At 40.4% G+C, this 24229-nt stretch overlaps 1 protein-coding gene across 3 annotated transcripts in view; it reads right to left on the reverse strand.

Moving 5' to 3' along the window:
* Positions 1-10310: 10310 nt before the first annotated feature.
* The window catches only part of GOLIM4 (golgi integral membrane protein 4), a 34976-nt gene continuing 21057 nt past the window's right edge, over positions 10311-24229 (reverse strand). For all 3 annotated transcript variants that reach the window (XM_075031351.1, XM_075031350.1, XM_075031352.1), the window contains 9 exons: positions 21313-21480; positions 20155-20487; positions 18743-18981; positions 17463-17542; positions 16878-16990; positions 15515-15682; positions 14713-14781; positions 12590-12670; positions 10311-12228 (listed from right to left, as the gene is read on the reverse strand). In XM_075031351.1, coding sequence (XP_074887452.1) covers positions 12085-12228; positions 12590-12670; positions 14713-14781; positions 15515-15682; positions 16878-16990; positions 17463-17542; positions 18743-18981; positions 20155-20487; positions 21313-21480 — 1395 coding nt within the window. In that variant the 3' untranslated portion in view covers positions 10311-12084. The remainder of the gene's footprint in view (positions 12229-12589; positions 12671-14712; positions 14782-15514; positions 15683-16877; positions 16991-17462; positions 17543-18742; positions 18982-20154; positions 20488-21312; positions 21481-24229) is intronic.

Raw genomic sequence — 24229 nt, forward strand, 5'->3', positions numbered from 1 at the left:
TGATGTTCACTCCAGCATCTTCCTCGCTGCAGCTTTCAGTGGGGTCAGGTTTGAGAGGTTTTCTGCCATCTCCCAGTATTTGGGGGACCAGATGCAATATGGGCACATAGCTGCCTCTGGCTAATGCTCCAGCCCGTGGTTCCTTGCTGAAGGACAGGGCTGTTGGTGCAGGGGGGCAGCTGCCCAAAGGAGCGGGTCTGGGGGACGGAGGCTGCAGTGGCAGCAGCACCCGAGAAGCCAGCTCTTCCCAGAGGCAAAGCTCTCAGGACTGACAGGTTGTTAGGGATTCGTTTTCACTTATGAGCCATGAAATAAAGCTCATCTCCCAGGCAATTTACTACTATGCAGTCCCATTGATTTTTATAGGAGTTGCCTGTGTTTCATAGCAGAATGTAATTCTGGGTTGGGTTTTTTTTGGATGTTTCTTATTTGCCTATCATTCACTGAATGGTTCAGTCAAGAGCCCAGTGAGCCTTTTACACTATTTAAATAGGAGACATCAGCATAGCATGGATGCTTTAATGCACTTATATATGAAACTTTAATATATTATTGATCAAGTCCTTGTATTATAACAAAATGCTGTCCTCCCCATTTACACAGACAGAAAACTGAAACACAGAAGGGAAACTAATTGCAAATATCATATACAGGATTTAGCAACAAAGACTCAAACCCACTTATCCCAAATTTAGTGCCCAAACTCTGGGATCGTCCTTCTACAAAGAATAGCAAAACACCTTCTCAAAGGAAGAAGTCAGAGGGTTTTTGTGCACAGAAGAGTCGTCTTGTCTCTGTCTCTCTTGGTTATTTGTTATGCACTGCTGTGTTTGGTTTGGTGAGGCTTAATCCTGCTCTGTGCTAAGTCTTGATTTACAATTAGAAGAGAATTGTTGCAGAGGAGCTAAATCAGGTTCTAGGGTTTAAAAGGCCCTAAAGGTAATTACTAATTTATGAGGGTAAATTGTTGGTAAGATTATGTGAGCATGTGGAAACAACTCTTGGGGTCATTAAAAAACAAGAACAGATTTATTGACTGATCAGATGTCAATAAGCTTCCCTTACAAGTGTGGACATTGTATCCTGTGAGGGAGTAAGAATGGGCAGGGAAGGTATCTGCTATTGCTAATACAATATTAAATAGAAATCCTCTCTACTTAATCCTCTTATTAGGTATTGTATTACCTTGGCTGTTAGCATGTTTGCGACCTGTTGGTAATGGGAAGTAATGAAGTGTTCTATCACTTTTTGAGAACATGGTAAATGATTTGTATAAAAAGGGATGATACATCAATCAATTTGTATCAGTACTGTGCAAGAGATGATACCTGTACAGGCCTAGATCTTGTGAGGGATGGGGAAAATTTGCTAAAAGTTTAGCATTTTCTGTCTCTGACAGTTAGATGTATGTCCTGTCTTGCAGAGGATGAATGCAGTTTGCTCGCTGGCGGCTAAGTTATTGAATACGGGTCTGGTAATACGAAATGTGGAAGACCTTTATCTGCCTATGAAATCAGAAGGAACTGAACAAACCAAGCCCCTCCTGGGAGTGCTGAAGCTTTGTTTCTTTGTTTCTCTTTTTTCCTTGTGTGCATTCACGGTGATGAAATTTGTGGGTTTTGGAGGCAGAGAGGAAGGGCTGAACTCTGTGTTACAAATCCCAGTGCTCCCACCAGGCTTGCAATGGTAAGGCACTGCTGGGTGGCTGTATGGATGGGGTGTTAACTGGTGGCTGAGTGAATGGTAAATAGAAACGGGCAGGGAGGGTCTGCAGGGTCTGCTGGAAACCGAACCTGGCAGCTGCTTTGTCTTCTGGGCACAACTATCCCAAGAAAACAGCATCTGAAGGAAAAATACCATTTTATGGAGACAAGGAAACAAAAACTTCTGAAAATCGGAACCTGACTCTGTACTTCTACTCGAGTACTACTTTCTACAAGAGGCATGTGGTAGCAAAATTCAGCTGCCTGTGAACAAAGTAAGAGACTATGCAGGATGAGCAAATCATGCAGACCAGGTTCTGTGTAAATGTGTATTTGGCTATAGACAATGTGAATCACAAAAAGAATTGGCAATCTGTGAAATTGCAATTGTTCTCTGTTCACATAAACCAACTGAGCAAGGTGTGGGATTACCCTATAGAAAGACCAATGGTGATCTTTTTTTTCTCTGATGCTTAAAATAGAGTCAACCCATGCTAGATCTTCATCCATGCATCTATGATGCTGTACCTGGTATAAAAAAAAATCCACATCTGTAGCACACCAGAGAGAACCAAGGTACTTTCTAGAAAAGCCAGGGCTCCTTGAACTATCCATGAATCCTTAGCAGTTTCCTAAAATACAGAGGAATTTCAGATGATCTCCTCTTCTTTTTCCATACTATGACCTTTATAGTCCAGGAGATGTGAAACCTTTGCTATTAAACAAGACAAAAATGCTCCCTTCTTTCCTTCACTCCTTACAGCACTGATTATAATTCTGGTATTGCAGATGGCCCACTAACAATGTGGATTAGGTATGTGCAGCTCAAATTTTGAGTTTAAATTAATCTAATGGAGACATTACCTGCAAAGGGCTTCAATCCATAAGGCTCAACAAAGCAGCTTGGTACATAAGGGAAAGACCTGAGGTAGCAGTGCTGTTTGTGTGGATTTACATGAAGAAGTGGAAACCCAGTCCTCCTAAGAAAAACTGTTAAAGGCAGGAAACCTAAAGAGTATAAATAAAAACAAATTGAGACAGGACAGGAAAATGGTGCTGTGTCACATTTGGCCTACCACTACTTAACAGTTCTTCACGTTAACTGAAGCAACATGGCATGAAGGTTTGTCTGGACAGGGAGTGTAGCAGGCACTAAGGTAAATTGTGAATTTAATGACAATTGCTGTGAGGACAAGCCCTAAGGGGAATGTCTGACAGTGTGGAACCACCATGCAGAATAGCCTGGTGAACTACTAATTACATTACAGTCAAAATCAATATGGAAAATCGAAGCAAGGCTAGAAGCTATGACATATTCTTTCCTCATACTTGTATCAAGTCACCTTGCTTTGTAACAGGAGCACCAAATAACCCACAGGATCTCTTAGTTTTTTTGGTTTTCAGACCAACAGAGCTGGATCTCTCTCCTGGTAGGGTTTATGAACCCCTGTACAAAACCACCAGTGTGAAATTCCTTTGTAAGTAACTTTTCTAGTATTTTCAAACTGCAGAAGGGTATCAGGTTGTCTAATATTCTGATTTTAAAGAAACTCTCTCCAGAATAAATGTTAATGGCTTTTCAGGAATAACATGGTTTGTGGCTTTGCACATTTATCACTGAATTATAACACTTCTGTGAATACTTTCTTCAATTACAGCATTATTTTCAACAAATATATTTTAAAACCAATCAAAATATTTATCTTGAGATTGGAAACATCTCAACATTTTTAGTTATCACACCACATTCTCTAATTTTACAAGCAAATCAGTACAATAACATGGCCATCTGACATATCAGTAAAACAAGTGGAACCACTTCCATGTCTTCTAGAGCATTTGGAAGCCCAAGTTGTGTAAAGGAGTGCAGTTTTCTCTTCTGTGTCACATAATGTTACTGCTCGTCAGTGGAAGAGGCTGGTATGTAGTAGATATTCATAAAGGTCTAACTTGGATTGCAGGAGAAGGGCAGTAGCTGCAAACTTGGAACTGAGCTCATCTGCAGGTGCCTTTTGCCCAAAGATCAGGTAGATACAAGTTGGCACAAACTATTTCTTAATGTGATATATATTTCTGTGTACCTGTATGTTCTTTTTACATACCTGTATAATTTCAAGGTAGCTCAGATTACTCCATAGACACTAGAGCCAATGAAATCCGGTGTCATGTGGGTTTTATGTCCTTCATCCCCCTGCCTTTTTTTGGCACGGTAACCCTGGCTCCAGTTATTCCATTTCTGCACAGCCCCTCGGGTCCCTTCGATATCCCCCGCTTCCCAGCGGTGCTCCGGCACGACGGCTGGTGCTGAATTATGCTTGTCCTTTGTGGCTGATAAAACGACTGTGATGTCCAATACTTGCCATGAGGTCACTCTTAAGCTGTCCAAGGTGTAGCTGCTGTAATAGGCATTTGCATATGTTCATTTCTAATACCTGTTCGTTATTCCTGTGGCGAAATAGAAAACTCCTTTAATCTTTCTTTAATATCAACTTCCTGGCATAGGCCCTGGTTAGCTGTGACTGAAATACAGCAGTTTTCTTTGGCACCACTATTGCTTTTAATAGATCATTCTGAGGTGTGTCGAGGTGTCTGGCAATATTCCACCTCCCATTTGTGCTCTGCACCAACTTTTAAATGAGTACTCTGATCCCTTCTAGGTCTTCCCAGATCCTGATATTTTTTTATTATTCTTTGGCATTACAGTATAAAACTACTAGCAAAGCTAAATCCAGGTAGGATTTATTTGGGTGCGAGGACGTTGTTTAGTATTATAAACCATCTTACTGTATACGAGCCATCTCATTTCTCACCTGTCACAATAAATGACCAGAAAATTGGCTGCCTGTAACACTGGGAGGGCTGTTTGCATTCAACTTGCAATATCTCCTGTACACAAACAGCTTGGGGCTTCTGCAATCAGGAGAATCTTGTACAGGGCTGACCTGGGTTATTCACCACGATTACTACTTTAGAAAGGTACTTTGCAGCTCCTGCCAGGAAAGATTGAGCCTGTCTTTTCTACAGGTCAGGGAGAAACTGCAGGTCTTGCCATTTTCTTTGACACCAATGGAATAATGTATCCCAAGTAGTCTGTGAATTAGTTTCATAATCTCATTTTTGCACAACTTTGGCTATTTTGTTCTGATGAACAGCTAACAATACCATTTGTTCATTAATTATGGATGCTGCCTTTTCCAAAATGCCATCTAGGACTCTTTTTGTTCCCTTGACATAAGGCAGTATATAAAATTCCCTGTGAAGTTTAACCTTTCATTAAAGCTCACCTTTTTTATCTCTTTCAATTCATAGTTAAGGTCTTAATTGCGCCCATGGACAAATGTAAAATGGTCAGCTTTGACATGAATATGAACTCTTTCAGGAGAGAAACTGTGCTAACTTATTGGTGATGTAAACCAAAATCCTTTATAAGGAGAGGCACGTTTCCATTGGATGCTATGCAAATTCATGGTAAAACCCAGCAGCCTTTAGAGAAATATTAATGCAAAGGCAGACCTTCCAATTTATTTGACCACTGAGGCATGAGATCCCCTAATCCTGCTTCCATGGCAGTGGGTTATTTGGTAGATATTTTTGCTCGTTTGAGAAAAGAGAGGTTGTGGAGCCACATCTCTCACCATCACTGTCCCCAGCAGGAGGTACTGCTGGACCAGCCCTGGCCGTCTGCTTCCAGTCTTTGACCCTGTCCTCTGCATGAGGAAGATTTGCATGAGCCTCCTGCATAATGCTGACAACTTGAGGAGTCCCTACAAACATTTAGGAAATGGTAACTAGTTTATCACTATGCTTGTGGCTTGCTTGACAGCTAGGCTCTGACCTGTGGCACACTGAGAGCTCAACCCTGATCATTAGCCATGAAATTTTTTTTACGCAGAAGGTTTTTCGGCAAGCACATCCTTACAGTTGCCTTCTCCCCTTTGGAAAAGGACAAAAAAAAACCCATCAAGAAATTGCAGAACAGCTTGTTGTGTACCTCTAATCAGAGTCGACACTGACTTTTGCCTAGTATTCAATGTAGGAAGATGTTTGTTTCTTCCTGCAGCCTGGAGGAGAAGAGTGTCGTTCCTAAAAAGCACCACTATAGCACTTCCTTATAAAATGCGACCAGGGAACCACAAAGGCTGAGTGACCCAAGAGGGATGCAGAACTGCCTGTGCTTTGCACGGCGCATGATGATCGAGTGCATTGCCCACAGAACTGCAAAATGAGCGTGCTCGTTGCTCAGGGTGACTGATGGCTGTTCTGGAGGCCCATTTTCAAACGGAGAAACAAATGAACTGAGAGTTTAGGTGGCAGGGGAGAAATCTCACGTAAGTGCTAAGGGCTGAGCCATTTCCTGCTGTAGTCAGTCTGAGTCCTTCCTTTTTACCTCAAAAGCTTTACCAGTGCCTGTGACTCATGTGTTTGTGGAAGTCAAAGTTGTTTCAGTTCAATCAAGCACCGACCATGGTAGGGTGATGGGCAGCAGGAATGGAACTGGCTGGTTTTTTTCTGCAGGCAGTAATGGTTTATTTTATGAAATAAAAGAAGTGCTGAGGAGAAAGGACTGTATTTCCCAGCTGTTGTATGTAAGTGGTACCTAGAGATGGACGAGTTAGCACAGATACACAAGCAAGGCAGCATTCTTACGTTGGTGTGGTTGGTTGGGAAGGGGACTCCTACCCAACTTGAAGCAGCAGAGCTGTGTGTGGGCATCCTGTGAAAGTCTGTAGGGCTATGAAAATGCTGGCAATTGTGTCAATCACTAAAGGCAACTCTGTAAATGACAGCTCTTCTAGCCGGTTAGCTCTGTGATGGACATTCACTGGAGCATCTGCTCCTCTGGCTTCAAGGGCAGCATAAGTGTTTTCAAGGCATTTTGTGATGCTGTGGTCACCTACGTGGCCGATGTACATAGCGCTTGCGATGAAAAAATGTCCTGATGGTTTTGCCACCTCTGAAATTTTGGTGGAGCATTAATTTGTGTAGTTGAAATGTAGATATGGAGCTAAGGAAACACGTATGCCCTAGCTAATGTCAGAGGTGATGCAAAGCGAGGCCAGGAACTCTTACAAGCAAGGCCTGTAAGACTAAAATAGTGAGAGATCAACCCCAGGCCAAAAGTCTATTGCAAAATATTTTTTTGAACTCATAAAAGCATTTTGCTGTGTGCCTGAAAACATGCGGAAGATACGGTTTAATATTGCTGATCACAATCAGAAGGTACAGCAGGAGTCTGGGGCTAAACCCAGGCCCAATCTGATCTCTGTTCTCAGGTTTCCTCTTGAAAACCTTTTCCAAACCTCTTGCGCTGCCTTGCCTTTGTGCCTTTCTCTAAGATAGGGTTTAACACTTTTTACAATGACTTGAGATCTACAGATAGAAGAAACTTTGAGAACAAAATATTTATTACAGTGCAATGATTGTGTTTCAAGGATTCATAGGTTAATGATAACAACATGCCTGTGGATTTTCTATTGTGCATTTCAGCATGTAGGAACAAGTAGAGGCATTGCTGATCTGGTCAGCTGAATCCCTGACTATAACAGAGCTGATAAATACCTTTAATACGCTGAACTTCTAATAAAAATTTAAAATTACTTTCTTAGTAGATATGGCAAAGTTATTTGGGTTTTTATTCCCTTTAGAAGTGACAATGATGAGAAAATAATGAATAATTTTACATTTGAACCAGCAAGAACTATTAAAGCAAGACCTGTGGAAAGGAAACTTGTTTGAAGGCTGATGATGTGTCAGGTGTATGGAGGCAACTTTTTATCTTGCCCTGGATATGTGGCTTTGGGTTTCTCATTCCCTTCACCCTGCAAACATTTTGGCTGTAACGATATAAATTTATTTCCTGCATGTAGCTAAGTAAGAAGTTCTGTGCACAGAGTAAACACATTTTATGTGCTCAGACTTGAAAAGCTGAGTGAAGGTCATTTTTAGCAATGACTGCTCTGCAGCTCCTTTGTCATGAAAAGCTGCAGCAAAAGGGGATAAAACTTGCCAGAAACTAGTTTGTACTTCAATGACAAGTGTATCTGTGTGTTTCATTCTTAGTCACAGTGATTTTTTTTGTTTGCTTTAAAGTACAGCTGTCTAACTCAAGTTTCAGCCTGGGTTAGATCAAGGCGTAAGTTAGCATGCTGGCATTTCATAATTTGGACAAAACCCGGACACACAGTGTGCTGTTTGCACACTGGTGCTGAGAAGGTCCCTGATGGTGCACGGTGGCTTTCAGCCTGCAAGGGGTTTCAAACTCCCTGATGTACACAGAGCTGTTAAAGGCGATGTGGCAAGGAGCGGTCGTTTTACTGAGGTGAGATATTGTATCTGAACCATTGGAAGATTTCCTGACCTATGGAATGAATTCCACTGGATTTTATTTTTTCCACTGAGTGTTATTGCTTCATGTATTTTATGGCTAGAGCATGCTATTATGATCCTCTTCACTGACCTTTCAATTTATTGTAGGCAGTAGGACTTCTTTCATGATGCCCAAGCTGGGGCTGAACTAGAAAGACTTTTAAAAGATGTCTAGTGATCAAGAATTCATCACAGCCTGTAAAATAATTGCTGCAATGCCTAATTAGCTCCATTACTAAACATGTATGCTGTATTTCTGGCCTGAATTTTATTGTGGGATTTTTCTTTTGCTTTTCTCTGGGAGGCTGAGGACCCCTGTCTCATCAGGTGGTTGCCTCTTTGGGTTCTCCTAGCCCATGATCACTTCTTTCCTGAGCATGAACTTTCTATAAGCCCAGTTTTCCCATTATTTGCACCCTGTTCCCTGAATGGTCTCCAATATTTTGATGAGTGGTTGCTAGACCTGGTTACAGTATGCCAATAGCTGTCTTGCTGCTGCCAAATCCAGAAGTGATGTAACTTTTCCCTTTGAATTCATATTTTCACTCTGTTGGTGTGGGAGACTCATTAGTCCTCTTTGCCACAGCATCACGCTGGGAGTCGCGCTCTGTGAGCAGTAAAACCGAGAGCGTTTCCTTCTGCCATTCGTTCTGTACGCCCACAGGGCTGGAGCAGTGGACCATCTCCCGTTTATTTTTAGGTCACATGAACACATTAATTCCTTGATTTAGCAAAGCATTCAGCATTCCCTGTATCCCAGAAGACATCCTATGGCAATGAGGACCAGCCGTGTGGGTCCACCTTCACCACCAGCTCGTCTACCAAACGGGACCGCAAGGTCTGGCACTAAGCGACGTGTGTCGGGCAAAGAGGTCAGAATCGTTGGAGGTTGAGCAGCTACAGAGCAGGCAGTTGGGCAAGGTCTTGCGTGGTTTGCCCTTAGCCTTTGCAAAAAGGTCCTTGGAAGAACCGAGGAATTGCGGTTTGAATCACGCCAAGCCTGAGATGCTGGCAGGGAGCAACGTTGGCCAGGGAGTTGTGGGAAAGCACAATCCGTTGCTGCTAGAGCAGTGGCTGGGGCGAGTTACGGAGATTACACGCTGCTATTGTCAGCCAAGCCTGAACTCTTACTCGGAAAGTTGATCTTCAGTCAAGTAACTCTTGTCTGAAGTGAATAGGCCCTTGATTAAGGACAGAACAGGCTTTCATTAAGACTTTCTTGGCCTATTCACATTAGATGTGAACTTGTTATGCTTGCTGAAGTAAATATTGCATCCGCTGTGAATACTGGCTCATACAACGCACAATAGGAGCCCTTATTCTGCAGCTTCTCATTCTGGGCAGAGTTTTGTTGTCTCTCTGGGCTCTTGCTGCAGCCACAAGTTATCCAAGTGAAGCCCGGCAGCCTGACAGTAAACAAAAGGACATTGTCAAAGCTGCTTAATAAACATGCTCTGCGCCCAGGGGCCTGGGCAACAGCAGGGCCCACAAGCCAGCAGAACATGCAAGCACCTGTTTAATTTCATTTGCAGCCAGCAAATTGCTGAAGCAAAGGGAGAGAAGTAAGCAGCAGCTTATTTTGGTGCAAAGATGCTGTGCTGGTAGGTCACTTGTACCTGCAGATGGCTTTGGAAGTGGCTTTTTCCACACTGTAAGTGGGGCAGAACGGAGTCTTGTGTTCTCCATGTCTCCACAGGCAATGCTGTATGCATTAACGTAAATGCTTGAAGCGTATGGCTTGCTATAGGTGTGAAAGATACTGTGAAAAAGATGGAGCCCTTTGTGTTCTGGTATGTACCTGTACCTTCAGAGTTAGTTGTCTTCCTCTGCCAGGGAGGAAGGGCTCTCCTCCCAGCTTGAGCGGGCCCAACGTGGACAGCAGGGATGGCTTCCCCCACTGTGGGGTGGGCAGGAGAGAGGACAATGGGTCCTGTTTGTGGGAGAAGCTTGTGCAGAAAAGGGTTTGGGCTCTCCCTCCTCCTCTTTCACAGGCCCATGTTTGATAAAAAAGGCTTTATTGCTCTAGCTGGAGAAGGACCTCAGTTGCAACAATGACTTAAAGAGCACATCTACAGAATGCTAAAAGTGCCACTAGTGCTAATGTTGGGCCTTACCCTGCTCCGCTTCCCTGAAATCCCTGAAAAGTGGCTCTGAGCTCCCTCCCTCTCTCTGCCAGTCTCCACTGTGCTCTATTGAGTATGAATGCATCATTAGGATAACTACAACAAACCATCACACGTGTGAAAGATCAGTAACTATATTCTAGTTTATTGACTGCAGTCAAGTTTTATTATGCCTCAAATAATTAAATACTGCAACTGTGACATTAAAAATACAGGCCAATTTACCAAAATAATTGTATTCTGAAGATTATGTACATATTATACATTTTACAGTATCATGTAAACTTTTTTTTATACATAAGGTAAATCTGATTTATGGTAACTAGAAAACCCAAAGTACTTGCCGACAAAAATATTCCTATGAAACATAAGCACTGTGTCTGGGACATTAGGAAAATTGCAAAGAATGGAAACCAACTATAAAACATAATATAATTGAGTTAGTAGAAAAATGAATTAAATTACATTCATATAAAAAGTTAAACTAAAAACATTGCTATGCATCATCATTAAAAAAGGGAAAAAATCTCAAACGTTCTCCTCTTATATATTAACACACACTTTCACGGGGAGCTACTGTGCACCTCATTTCCAGCAATGGGGCATAGCCTAGGAAATCCAGATTCCCATTCTCCTTTTAACATATATTAAATAACTAGGGTTTGTACCAATACAAATATTGTATATATTCATGCACTGTGATTATGTTCATAGTAGCCTACCAAGGCACAATTTTTGTGTGGTTCCCCCCCCGCCCCTTACATTTTGGCATGCAGTGCTAGAGATGTTTGCTGTTCAAAAAAAACTTCCGTAGGATTAGTCTCTAGTCTGATTTTTCACACTAGGTGACACAGAAATCCTTCCAGCATAGACTTAAAAATAAATAAGTAAAAGAAGGTAAAGGCCTTAATTCAACATCTTGTACCAATCATGTCAACTCAGTTAACATGCCTTAACTCTTTCTACAGTTTCCAGAAAGCATGTCACTGAGGTGATGTAGTTATATTTCTCCGGTCAAACATTTTATATATTAACTAGAACAACAAAATTGTTCCTTCTGTAAATCTTCATTCATGTGACAGCTGTAGTGTTTTGATTTGGTGTAATGGATCTTCAAGTCTAAATTGGTTTCTAGCTTGCATCTCATCCTGGCATACCACCATTTGCATTATCTGCTATGTAGTGCATGTAATTAAAGTACCTAGGTATGCTCATTAAAATAAATGCATAATTTAACTGTATATAAACAGCTGCCAAAATTAACAGCTGTTAACCTGGCTGTATTTTGAAGGCTTGTAAAACTTGCATATTTTATAACTGTTCTGCACCATAAAAGGCCTGGTCCTGCAGATTGCTAGGCATGTGCTTATCTTCAAGGATTTGAAGAATCTCATGAGATAATAATGAATGAAACTACCCCTGGGCCTCTACTAGCACCGCAGATCGTGCCTCGGATGGGTAGTGTGGCCAGCCATTAGTCATAAAAGTTGTGTCAAGGAAGACAATGAGAGTTGGAGTGACTAATGTCGACTGGGTTTAGGCACTAGATATATTCCCTCAAGTGTTGAATGTATCTGAAATTAGACCAAACACCTCTGTCAGGCTTGGACAAGGTAAAAGCGTATTTCAAGATGGCCTTTATAAAACATGCCCAGCATTACAAAAAATTAAACCTATGATGTCTGTTTATGTACAGTTTTAATAGAAAAGAAATCCTAAGCTAGAGTATCAAAATACCATATTCATATAAACATATGAGAGCTTCTAATAGAAAAGTAAAAAGTGTAAAACAAACTTTTTGGGAAATTAAATATCCTAAAAAAGTTGTTGGTTTTTTTTTTTAAAACAAACAAAAACCAAAACACAGGAATTTGTGTGCTTAAAAAAAAAGACTACATCTCCCCTCGTCTACGAGTTTTTGCTGCAACAGCTCGGCCTTCCTCCTCTTCCTCCTCATAATTTTCTTCATTAACTTCTTTCTGGTTGTTCTCTTCTTGCATTTCTTGATCTGCTCCTCTGTTACTCTTTTCATCTGCCTGATTGGGGGCAGGGGGAAACAAAAAAACCCAAAACACAGATTAGTACAACTGCCAGTTTCCTTATAGTTTATTTTAGGGTGATGAGATGAAGTTAAGGAAAAGGAAAAATGACTGTCAGCTGGGGTTGTTAGTGCTGATGGACAGAAACAGGAAAAGATTTTTTCGAAGTCCTCCAGGCAGCAAGAATTGATGTGGGGGTGGAAGGATGAGCAAAAGGAAGTTGGGACAGCATGAAATTTTAAGGTCTTTGATTGAAAGCAAGCTACAACAATTATTACATAATGTCACTGTGACATGATTGCAGTTATGTTAAGTGTTTAATTGTGTCACCGAGTTTGTGGGTTTACATGGTACTTACATTTTCGTCATTTTCACCATATGGCTCTTCAGCATTGCGTTCCAGTTCTCGTTTCTTCTCTTCAGTCAAATCTTCCTGGATCTACAAAGCACAGAGATGTTCTGTGTATTTTAATTTCCTTTAAAAAAGTAGCCTGTGGTGTAAATCTACACATTTTCACAGCTACACTTTCACAGAATGAAGATTCAAAAGAAAGGGAGGAGAGGGCATGGAGATGTTAAAGGAGGAACACACCCCCCCCCCCAACAATTGGGAAACTTGCTTCCTCTCAGACCATACTTAACTTTTAACTACAATTTTCACAGCTAACACATTTAGATTTCCATTCCATGTTTTAACTTTACATACATATTATCTTCTCCTTGTCCTTCATGGTAAGACTGTTGTGACATAGCAAAGAGTCGTTAACTGACACTTTCACCCCCCCATGGACTCCTAGAACTATTTCAGTTCTGAGACGCAAGGTAGGTATTTAATGGTAACTTTGTCCACGTTTTCCCAGCAGTTGAGCAATCTTTCTGCTAATTGCTCCTGGAAAACCACAAAGGAGCAAGGGGGGACTGGGAGTGAAGAATAATCTCTTCCAACTCTATCCTTGAAGAGAGCAGGCCACACTGACTCTGTTTTCCAGGTGTTCTGATGTTGATCCAGCACTTCTTGTATGTTAGTGCTCTCCCTTGCTTCCATGTCCCTTTACGGTTAGGTGCAGATTTGAAAGAGGCATGCTTTTCAAAGTAAACTTGATTTTTTCTTTTGGACAATGCTGTTATGCATATCTGCTCCAAATGGTGCCCTGCAAGCTGGGTAAGATGCTTCTGTAAGGCCATACAGCTGTCCCCATGGAAAAAAAAGCTGTTTCACCTGGCTGGGAAGCATTCACCACTCAGTGCTGCCACCTACCCCTGCCACAAAGAGCAAGGATGAGATTGCTGCTTTCGACAGGGCTCCCTGCCTCTAGCAGCTGCTATCACCTTCTCCTGAACAACAGCAACAGCCTTCTCAGCATCATAGGGAGCAGGAGAGTATATTTAGCAATTGCTTCCGACAGGAGACAAAGCTGCTTGTGAACAAGTTCTCTGAGGTTAGGTATTGCTGCCAGCAGAAGGGCAGCCATCAAACCTGGATTGCTTTGAGCGATATATGGGAAAGATCTGAACAACAGTAATGTATAATATTAGAGTCTACCTACTAAAGAGATTATTCCTGATTACAGCATCTTAACTCTTTCTTGATTGCTCATTCAATCACTGTTCACTCTTTAATACTTCCAGTAAGCACACTGGTCATAGTCCTTTATGAAACTTGTATTAAATTACTTCCTGTAAGCCAAAGAGTAGTTGCCAAAGGCCAACTATTCCCAGTTCCTAATGACCTGATTTGATTTAAGCTACCGTATTTTGAACTGGTGAATTCTAAGTGCATACCAGCTAATCTAGACAAAGTGTTCCCCATAAGGGAGTAATGAGTAGCTGTTTCTATTGCTTTTTGTAAATCATTGTGTATGAAGTAGAAAATAGCAATTGATTAGGTATGTATTGAAGAACTGCAGGGCAACTTATGCTAGCACATGCATAATGAGCATGCCATTCAACATTCAAAAGAAAAAGTCCCTTCCCCTCCTTTTCTCCTCCAGTTCAAAGCAATGTGCTAAGAGCTTCCTGACTATTTGACTCCATGAATAGTAGGGGCTTACAGAACTTGGATTGCTTAGGAGGATAAATCAAAGTCAGAGCTAAAGAGCAAGTAACTGGCCAAAGAAGCAGTTTGCCCAGAACAGCAGCGTGCGATTAGAGATGCAAAGTTGGGGTTTTTTAGTGACCTGCAGAGGGCTTGAGGTTTTCAGGAATTTTTCCTTCTGTTGTGAATGGCTTAATCTTTTCAATTTTTGCACAATTAATACCATGTTGCATGGAAGACTAATGGATTGCAGCATATAAGTATGAGTAATACTAAATGTGTCCAGAAGTGGACACCAGAGTAATGGCAAAGACCTCCTAGGTTTCATGAAGTCAGGCCAAGTGATTTGGGTTCATCTTGTAGTTACAAAAGATACCAATGTTGAACGTGAATGGAGACATGCTATGCTACCTGAGTCCGCATATGCCTTATGTCTGTTTTCTTACCTCTTCTTCTCCTTCTTCCTGGTATTGTTCATCCACATTATCTTCCTGCTGGTCAGGATTTCCTGCCATCTGCAGAAAGATCATATAAAAATTCAGTTCTGTGTGCATGCCTATTAGCTTTAGAAGACTGAAGGTTAAAGCTTCTTGTTCTGGAACTAAAACTTTATGTAAAGCTAAAGTAACAATAATAGCATAAGAAGTTATAGTGCATTCATTAGCACTAATGATAGCCTGGCTACATGATTTAGAACTGCCCTAAATTAAAAAATAGACAGCAGAATGATTATAATAAAAATCACTTCACAGAATAAAGCAAGACTTTCTATACTAAGCAGGAAGACAATGAAATATTCACACCATTAAAGACTAATGCCATAAAAATACAGGTTATCTCTCCCTGGAGGAGTTCACAGTTTAAACATGGTTGAAACGCACAGCATTCACTGGAATGGCCATAGAAGGAAAGTGATGCCACTGCTTACAGTTGATTGAGTGGTGATGGCATGGAAGTGGCATAGAAGGGATTTGTGCAAAGACCTGATTGTATGAAGGGTGTTCTTGCGGGGGCTTGTGTGAAGGTAAAACACAGGGGCCCTGAACTATGAGATTACAGAACCTCACTGAGTGGAGCCAGTGATGAAAGACATACCAGTGTATCACCAGGAGTAATTCCACACTTTACCTGCGCACATCATATGGCTTAAAAGAAATCTTTAGAAGTCAAAGTTCAGTGTTCTCTCACCAAGCTGTGCTAAACTGTCCTCATAGAGGACCTACAAATGCTTCCTTTCCCTTTACTGACCACTAGGTGCTCTTCCATTCCTGGATGTCCTTGTTTCTGACTGGTTTGCTTGTGCTTTTCATTTTCATCTGGTAGATTTTCTTCTCTCTCTTGCTCAGCTTCCTCAAATTCATCTTCTCCCTGATTGTTGGGGTCATCAGCAGGATTCACATCTTCCATGGCTGCCTTCTGTAATTTTCAGAAGTTAATGTTAAATACTCTTATCTCACAGTCAAATTCCATTTCACTTGAAAGCTACCCCTAGCATGAGCTGTGTTAGAGCCAACTCCATACCCACTGAAACCAGCTGGAACCTCTCTACAGGTGTCAGGGGTCAGTAGATCAAACCCTAGCCAATCCACAAGTGTCAGTTCCTGAAAGAAAAAGTACTTCAGCACTGAGCACAGACAGAATTGCAGTATGGGTATCTGCTAGAAAGCAGATTGAATCCGATGACTTATTTCACATAGGCTGTAGAACTCCTTTTGTTTACTGACTATCTGACAACAACAATGCCTGATAAGACCAGGTGCAAAAAAGATAAGAGTTTAAAAGCTCAGAGCTCAAAAGAGCTGATGTGATCTTTCAGTACCAGTCTGTCCTGCGATATTGACCTTGTCTACATCTATAATAAAACAAAAGAAAACAACACTTGCTTTTCATCATACTTTGCCATTCAGAAAATGAGCATTTTCTTTCTGCTTATCATTCAGTAAAAGCATTTCTGATATCTTCATAGCTGACAAGTTAAATATCCTTTAGAAATATTTACTATACAACTCTAATTTGCTGAGGGGGAAGGGAGTGAAGATGATACGCTTTATGTTCCACAATGCCAAGTAAGATGGAACTTGGGGGAAGGTGCAGGACAATCTCCTGCATCCAGATCTCTGTGCAATCAATATCATGGCTGTGTTCAGTGCTGAGGTATGTTGCCTTCCAAGATCTTGCGCTTCTTCTGTACTGACTCCAGCTGGTTTCAGTGGCTATTCAGTTGGCTCTTACCCTCTTAACTACTCATAGCATAAAAATACTGTCACCTCCCTTTTTGACTGACCACCAATGAGTTACTCCTGTGTTTTTTTTTTAATCCAAGTTCATCTGTTCAAGTCCCAGCTAAATCCAAATCCTTTATTCCACCTAAAGCATGGATCAAAGGAATGTAGAAAAACAACTTCCAATAAGGAAGCTTTTTTTGATTTCTTCCCAAATCAGTAAGGACAACTTTAAATAGATCTTAGATGTAGTTTTAAACTGTCAAACTTGTCTTCCTAGCAGACCTCTGGTTCATCTTATTTCTGTAACGTGCAATTATGTTAGATGAGACTTCTGGGTTTTCACTTCAGTAACGACTGCAATCCATAGCATCTTAATTCATACTCACTGATTCATCAGCCTGCTGATTTTCTTCTTGATGTTCTGGTTCTTGCTGTTCATTTGGATTATTTTGATCATCATCTTCACCTTCATCCTGGTGGTGGTTGTCACGTTCATAAGCTGACAAATTTTTGATATTATTACTGTATTACAGCAGTTTTTAGTTAGCCTTTTTAAAAGCCTCCTATATACTAGCTTCCATACGTGCTTTTAACAGTTGGCAGCCTTTACCTAAAGAGCCTACCTAAACATATAATGCTAACAAGAACTGTTTTACTGCTAGTAGGATACTGACAGTGAAAGATTATACAATTTGAAGAGATCAAACAAAATCATAGGCAGAGCCAGGAATGTAACCAAGATCCACAAAGCCCGATCCTAGCAGCTCAATCGCAAGGACGCTTTTCCTTTCAGGAATGTGGATATGATCTTTAGTAACTCCTGTATTTCACTCAGTTCAACCAGTGTTATGTGAGCTTCTGATTTTAAACTGTGAGTTTATATTTCACTTGAATCCAAACTGGGTACGAAATGAATATTAAAATCTCACAGGGAACCTGCGAACATGGTAGGGACACACATTTTATCTTACCTCCTTCCTCTTCCTGAATACCTTGCTCTTCTTCCCCTTGTACAATATCATGGTCCATGTTATCATAATGAGCCTGTTGGCTGAGAAAATTGAATGCAAATACATCATTTTGGTTTCAAACCAGTGTGGTTTTGCTTTAATAAACAAACCATCCTACTGCATCTCTGCCCCTCCCAGCTCCTGCCAGAATGGGTTCCAGTTTAGCTTTCTATTACCTAGTATGTTTTCACATCACCTTTCCTGTAAGAAGATAAACTTCATAGAACAAAGACTTTCTTGTCCTACTATACTAACTTCTAAGCTTGTATTTCTCTATATATCAATGGGATCCGCTTTGTATTTTCAAAACTCCTAAGCTAGTATATTCCATAATCAAAGCACAAATACTATGAACTGGAAGCAAAGAACCTCTCACATAAAAGGTCTTAAAGACAGACTACGTGGACCAGTTATTCTGTTGAATAAGCAGTTTTAGCTTTCATCTTCAAAGGGGTTTACTTGTGTGGTTCTTGCAGGACTAGTATTTTGACTATCAATTTATGAAAGGCACTCTCATACCGAAATCCTTCTAGAACATGGGTCAAGTTAATAATTAATATTTCAATGTTTCAGCAAAGAAAATTCAATGGGCTTAAGATTCCAAAAGACAAAAAATTGTCACTAATAATTTTAAACTAAGCATAAGGGAATATGACAGGGAGGGTAAAAGGCATGTAGAAGCTACAATATCATGAATGTAACTGCATTCACAATAATTTTTTGACACTAACAGGGTGTTGGTTTCTCCTGAAATCATGCTTTTGTCTCTACAGTGCAAATAACACTAGTCACTCTTGTCCAGAAAGTCCTCATGCAATTACTTAAAAACAGCATCTCACATTTAAGAGGAACTTTAGCTTACGTACTTAATGTATATCTGATACTGGAGCTCCTCAGTATGAAGAGATCATAATTGCTGCTTAGCAGAAGGTAATTACTAATTTAAAGCAAGCTTTAAGACAAGGGACATTGTATGCCAGAAGCCCCTAACCTCTCCCAAGGATGTGCGTGGCAATGTACACTCATTATTCCAGACTTCAGAGGCTTCCATAGCAAGAGGAAAAAAAACTTAAAATAGCAATCAGATTTATCCTTGGAAAGGAGGAGATAAGGCTCACTGAATTTAGTTTATGGGCAGTCTAGGTTTATAGTGTGAAACCACCCTCTTTTCAAAGGGGGTATGGTGGAAGCCATAAAACCTAAAGCACAGACCATGACAAACTCATGTAGAAGGATTTAACCTTAGCCGGTTTTTATAGAGTTTTTCTCCTTGTTCTGCCTGTTTCTGCAGTTGAAGCTCTTTTTCTTGAAGCTGTTGCTGCCGTAATAGCTGTCCTCGCAGTCTTTGCTGGTGTAGCGATTCCTGATGTTCTCGTAGCTGATTGGCTTCCTCTGCTCTTTGGGCTGCAAGCTGTTGCTGCTCTAGTTGTTGTTCATAAGCTGGCTTATGTCTTTTTGTTACAGCTTTTGTTGATGTTATCTGTCAAAGAAATGTGTTAGTCATAGATTAATCATAATTTCAATGATCAGAAACAAGCACGCAGAAACCTGTGACAAGACAGATGCTACATGCAGTAGGCAAAATTACAGCAAAGTTATTTTAAGTTTTCTTGTCTCTGCTTAGAATTTAATTATTTTTTTGAACACAGACTGGAAGTGTTTGTATGTTTATGGAGGACATGGGGAAAGAAGAGGAGATGCTGGGAGAAGCCATGCTTTTCTTACACATCAGTAATAATAAAATGCCCCAACATATTACCAGTAAAAGAAAGTTTTGATGGCTGACAATTAAGACAGCGAATATGCTTCCATTGATTTAACTGATAATTTCAGTAGGGGTTGCTTTGAGCCTTAAGTGAGACCGCACATTTTCTACAGCCAGTAGTAACTTAAAACTAACTTTAGTTTCACAGCTTAACTTATTGCTGCTGTTCTAATCCACTGCATCTCTTCAACAATGGCTTCTCATCACACTGGGAGTTATACAATTAATCTGCTAGAAGAGTGTTTACAAAGCCTAAACTGAGATCAGTAAAATGTATCTTCCACTGGAGATCTGATCTAGGATGTAAATCCAGGATTTGCTATTTTTATTTAGAGCTGCATAGCCCAAGACTTGCCATTGCTGCGCACTGATTTCCCCTGGCTATTTTAGTCATGTTCATCTTGCAGTTAAAATTTCCTGTCAAATGACAGTGAATGTTTAGATGGAAATGTGTTTACAGAAGGTAGTTATATCTGACAAGGAAACACACTGCAATTTGCTGAGATGCATCAAATTAGTAAGGCAGGACAGCTCTCCAAAGTGCTGAAGCTAAAACTCATTCTGTCTTCTTCCCATCAGCTACCACAGGCCTCAAATTTAAAGTAGGAGATGGGATTCAACCTGACTGCTCTTTTTTTCCATCTGTTGCTTTTTATCAGCAGAATTAATGTTCATTAAGCTGCATTTGGCAAGCACTGCAGTATGTGTGTGCTGAAGTTGAGCCTGAATCCTATGCATCCAAGTGCTTTGAATCCCAAATTTTCTATAAACATGACACTGATTTTACCTAGAAATAGGCAAGTGCAATACGGGGCCAGCAATGATAAGAGATGTTTCCATTTAAAGAGCAAATCTAATAAATTAGTAGAGAAGAAAAGAGCTCCATGCCTCTGAATGGAGGTGATCACCCAACATGTTCGTTTCTTCTTCTTTCTGTTCCTGTTTTTTCCAGTCATGCTCTTCTGGTACTTGATCCTGTTCCTCCTCCAAGTGCTCAGGCTGACCTGCCTGCTCCATTTCTTCCTCTTCAAGTTCTTTTTTGCGTTCCTCTTCAACTTGATCAACACGTTGCTCATCATCCTCTCCAGCTTCTTGTTGCTCCTGAATATTTAGTTCTTTGGCACGCCGGCCCTCGTTAGCCCTTCTTTGCAGATGAAAAGGCTCAGCTCTGTCTTCTTTTTCCTGGGTATTTATTTCTTCTCTCTCTTTTTGCTTCTCATACTGCAAAACATACACAAGATTATGTGTGCAGAAGATATTATGGATTTCATATTTTCAAGAGAGCCAAGGACCAGGATAGGGATATCCTTTATTCCAGCCTGCAGTAGTGAAGCTGTTGTCAGGAGAGCCAAATGCCTGCTTTGGAACAAGCTACCCCTCCTGCGAAACGGAATCAATACCTGATTCTTGTCTCTGCACAGCTACAAAAGGTGTTGTACAATTGCATCACAAAGAAGATTAAGCCTCGTTTTATCTGAAGTGGAACAAAACTATTACAATTCCGTATCTACAAAGGAAGCTTTGTATTTTTATTTCCTGTAGGTTCTGCTGGCCAAGAACTCTTGTAAAACAAACCTAAAACTAATATTTTTAACTTCTAGACTTTACCCATGACTTTTGTTTGTTTCTTTTTGAACAATGGATAGTGTGCCAATTTTAAATATACTGACTTAAGTGTGCCACTGAAACTTTATAAAGTATGTGAAAAGGCAATTTCTTCAGAACTTGTCAAAACTTTTCTGTACCACGAGTCATCTAAAATTTGAGAGACCACTCATTATTTAAAAAATTAGGGGTTTTGGCAACTTTTTAAAACAGCTTATATAAATCAGTTTTACGTGCATTTACAGTCATGTGAGAAAAGGTCATCATGAATATAGTTTTCTACTACTCAATAAGATTAAACTGTTCCTTCCTACTTCACTCAAGAACTGACAAACATCTACAATTAAACATACACTTCTATTGGAAGTTAAGCACATAGCTAGTATTTTGCTGAATAAGTACCACTTCTTATAGCATCTGTAGCCAGTGAGTACTTTATACCTCCTTCTGCTCTTCAGCCACAGCTTCGTGGTGCATTGGAAGGTCACTGCGGGGAGACGGTGCTTGCACCTCTGATTGCTCATTTGGTCGTTCTAACTTCTCAGGCTGTCGGAAACTTGGCATTTTGTTGAGCGTGTCCTTCAACTGTTTGTATTCCTCCACCTGGGACTAAAGTCAACACATTAATTATAGTGTGTCCAAATCAATTTCTTAACAAAACGTAGTCACCTTGGAGTAAACTTGCTGGCAAGACACATAGTAGAGAGACTCAATATTCACATTAGAGCAAATATCAGGGAGGAGAAGGGACGGAAGCTTTTAAAATTGGTTGTTTCCACACGCTAGATAACATTGATTCATCACGATCTTTTCAGCCAAAGTGCACATGCATACAAAGTATATTAGAAAAATCTCTGTGGGACAAAGATGAAGATGTGTTTTATTCATGCCAAGCAGAATTGTCAAAAGGGGGGATGATGCACTTTTCCTGGCAGACTAAAGCGAGGGAAATCGAGAGCACCACAACTTCTCCTTTACTGGTAGAAAGAAGTGCAGTTTCAGAAACAGTAGTTTTAAAATATATATACATATTATGAAAACACCAAATCCTCAACATTTAGACAGGTGTTACACAAGACAACAGCCAATGTACAGAACTGAGGCAAAGGAAGTCATAGTATACTGTTGGTGAAAAGCAAGGAAAATAAAGAAGGGAAAAAAAAGAAAAAGAAGAGAGAAAATGTACATTTCTAAAGTATTCCTGAAATGCAATAGTAAAATGTTGTTTGATTGGCTGTTTAACTTTGTACAAGATCAGGATACTTTCAAAAAGCTTTAAACTGCAGTGTGAGAATCCAGACTGGTTGGTACACCAGTCCCTGTCTCTGCAGCAGACGTACAAGAAAGATTATCCCATAAAGTAAAATTTTTTGAGATGGACAGGATTTATAAAAGCTGACCAGCTGCATATACAAAAGGTGATGCCCCATGAGAGAGTTTCTCTGTTGCTCCAGGGGAGGTGGTGGGTGTGCTTACTACCCATTTTGAAGTCAGAGGTGCATCTCATAATCCTTTTCAAAATTCAGGTTAAATGGCTACAGTTTCCACTCAGTGACTGTGTATGTCGTTTTGTGTGTTATGTGGTATCATAGCAATCAATAGTACAGCAGACAGGCATGATGCATTGATGTACAATGCATAATACTCATACAAAACAATATCCACAGTGCTACAGATTGACATGATGCAATGCATAACAGCTCCGAAGCTAGACGCACCTCGAAGCATCTTCAAAAGACTATGGCATCCATTAAAACAGACGGGCCTAAAAGCAAAGCAGAATGCACAGTAATTACTCTTGTCATTCCAGAGGGATACTTCTGCTTCCTGATTAACTGCTGGAGAGTCCAATAAGAAATTTTAGAGGAAAAATATAGTATTTATTTAACGTAAGACTAATAAGCAGGTGTCTTGAACTTTTTTTTCCCCCCACTCACTGACCATGCAGAGACACTAATATGCTAGGATATTTAAACAGCGCACAGCCCGATCAGAATTCAAGTACTCCGTTCTGCTGCACGACTCGCTAAGCTGAACATTGTGATTCAAGGCCATAGCTTAAAAGGTATTAATACTCGCAGAAAGACAGGGTTTATAAAAATATATAATGAATCTGACTGGCTGTTTGAGCTATGGAAAAATACAAAGATTACAATGCCTTAAAGATTCAGGTGACAAATTCATTAGTGCAATATTGACTACTGATATTTAATGTCCAGGATACAGTTAGAAATAGAGGGGTCATTTATTGAGCTGTGTTTCTAAGCAATAATCCCTTGTGAACTTTCTGTAGCTGGTTTGCAGGAGAAACTATGCAGCTGTGCTACATACCTTCTGTTCTGAAAGAATGTGCAAGACCCTTCTCTTGAAGGAAAGGTTCTCTATATGATAAATGCCACATTCTGATTGCAGATAGAAAGGCTTTGTGTGACACAGGTTTTCTAATTAAAGAACTGAATCAATGCCAGGAGAAGTATATGGAGCTTCCCTTTGGATTTGGTGAACCTTAAATCAGAGCCTGCATCTGCCCTTGTGGAATTTCAGATGTTAGCAAATACATACCAAGTAGCTAATGTGGCCAGTGGGAAAAGAGCTTAAAAGTAGCTGCCAGCATATTTTAGTACTGGAAATTAAGATTCTTCATATATTTAGTCTATGAGGGACCTTCCTGGTCTTGCCCTGTTTTTTGAATATCTACACATATGGATATGCACCACAAGCAGAAAAAAAAAAAAAGATCCAATGCTTTTAACGCTGCTAATGATTTTGTGGACCATGAAAATACTTAAATGAAGAAAATTCATCAGGAATAAAAATAATTGCACACTGCCTCATTGCCTTTCCCTTTGATCTTTCACCAATAGTCTTCCTCTGCTCCAACGTTACTCCTACTTTCAGATTCCCTGTGGGCCACACAGCTTGTACTGGCACACCTGACTGAATCTGCAATAGTCTAGCAAAGTTTGCACTTCATGGTTAGTTCACTTGAAAATGACATTCAAGAAAGGTAATGCTGTTGCTTCCTTTTAATTAATTTGAGTTCCACCTGGAGTTTACATTCCTCCATTTATACTCTGCCTCTGTTGCACTGATGTATACAGCCTTATAAATCTCCCAGTCATACACAAAAAGAGACTTTATAGTATACCAGCATCCAGGTCTTTGTAAGTGATACATGTGAATGTCAGAGTATGGGATGTTAAACTAAGAGAAGTTTTATCAGAGAAGACAGAGAAAGAAAGGTATTTGACAGCTCTCATGGAAGCAGAGATACTCTTCTTATCAGTAATACATGCATTCTTGGGCCTATAACACTGCTTTTTATTTTCTGACAGCCCTATGATCTGTTGCAGCTTCT

This window comes from Buteo buteo, chromosome 7, assembly GCF_964188355.1.
Source record: "Buteo buteo chromosome 7, bButBut1.hap1.1, whole genome shotgun sequence".
Lineage (NCBI taxonomy): Eukaryota > Metazoa > Chordata > Aves > Accipitriformes > Accipitridae > Buteo > Buteo buteo.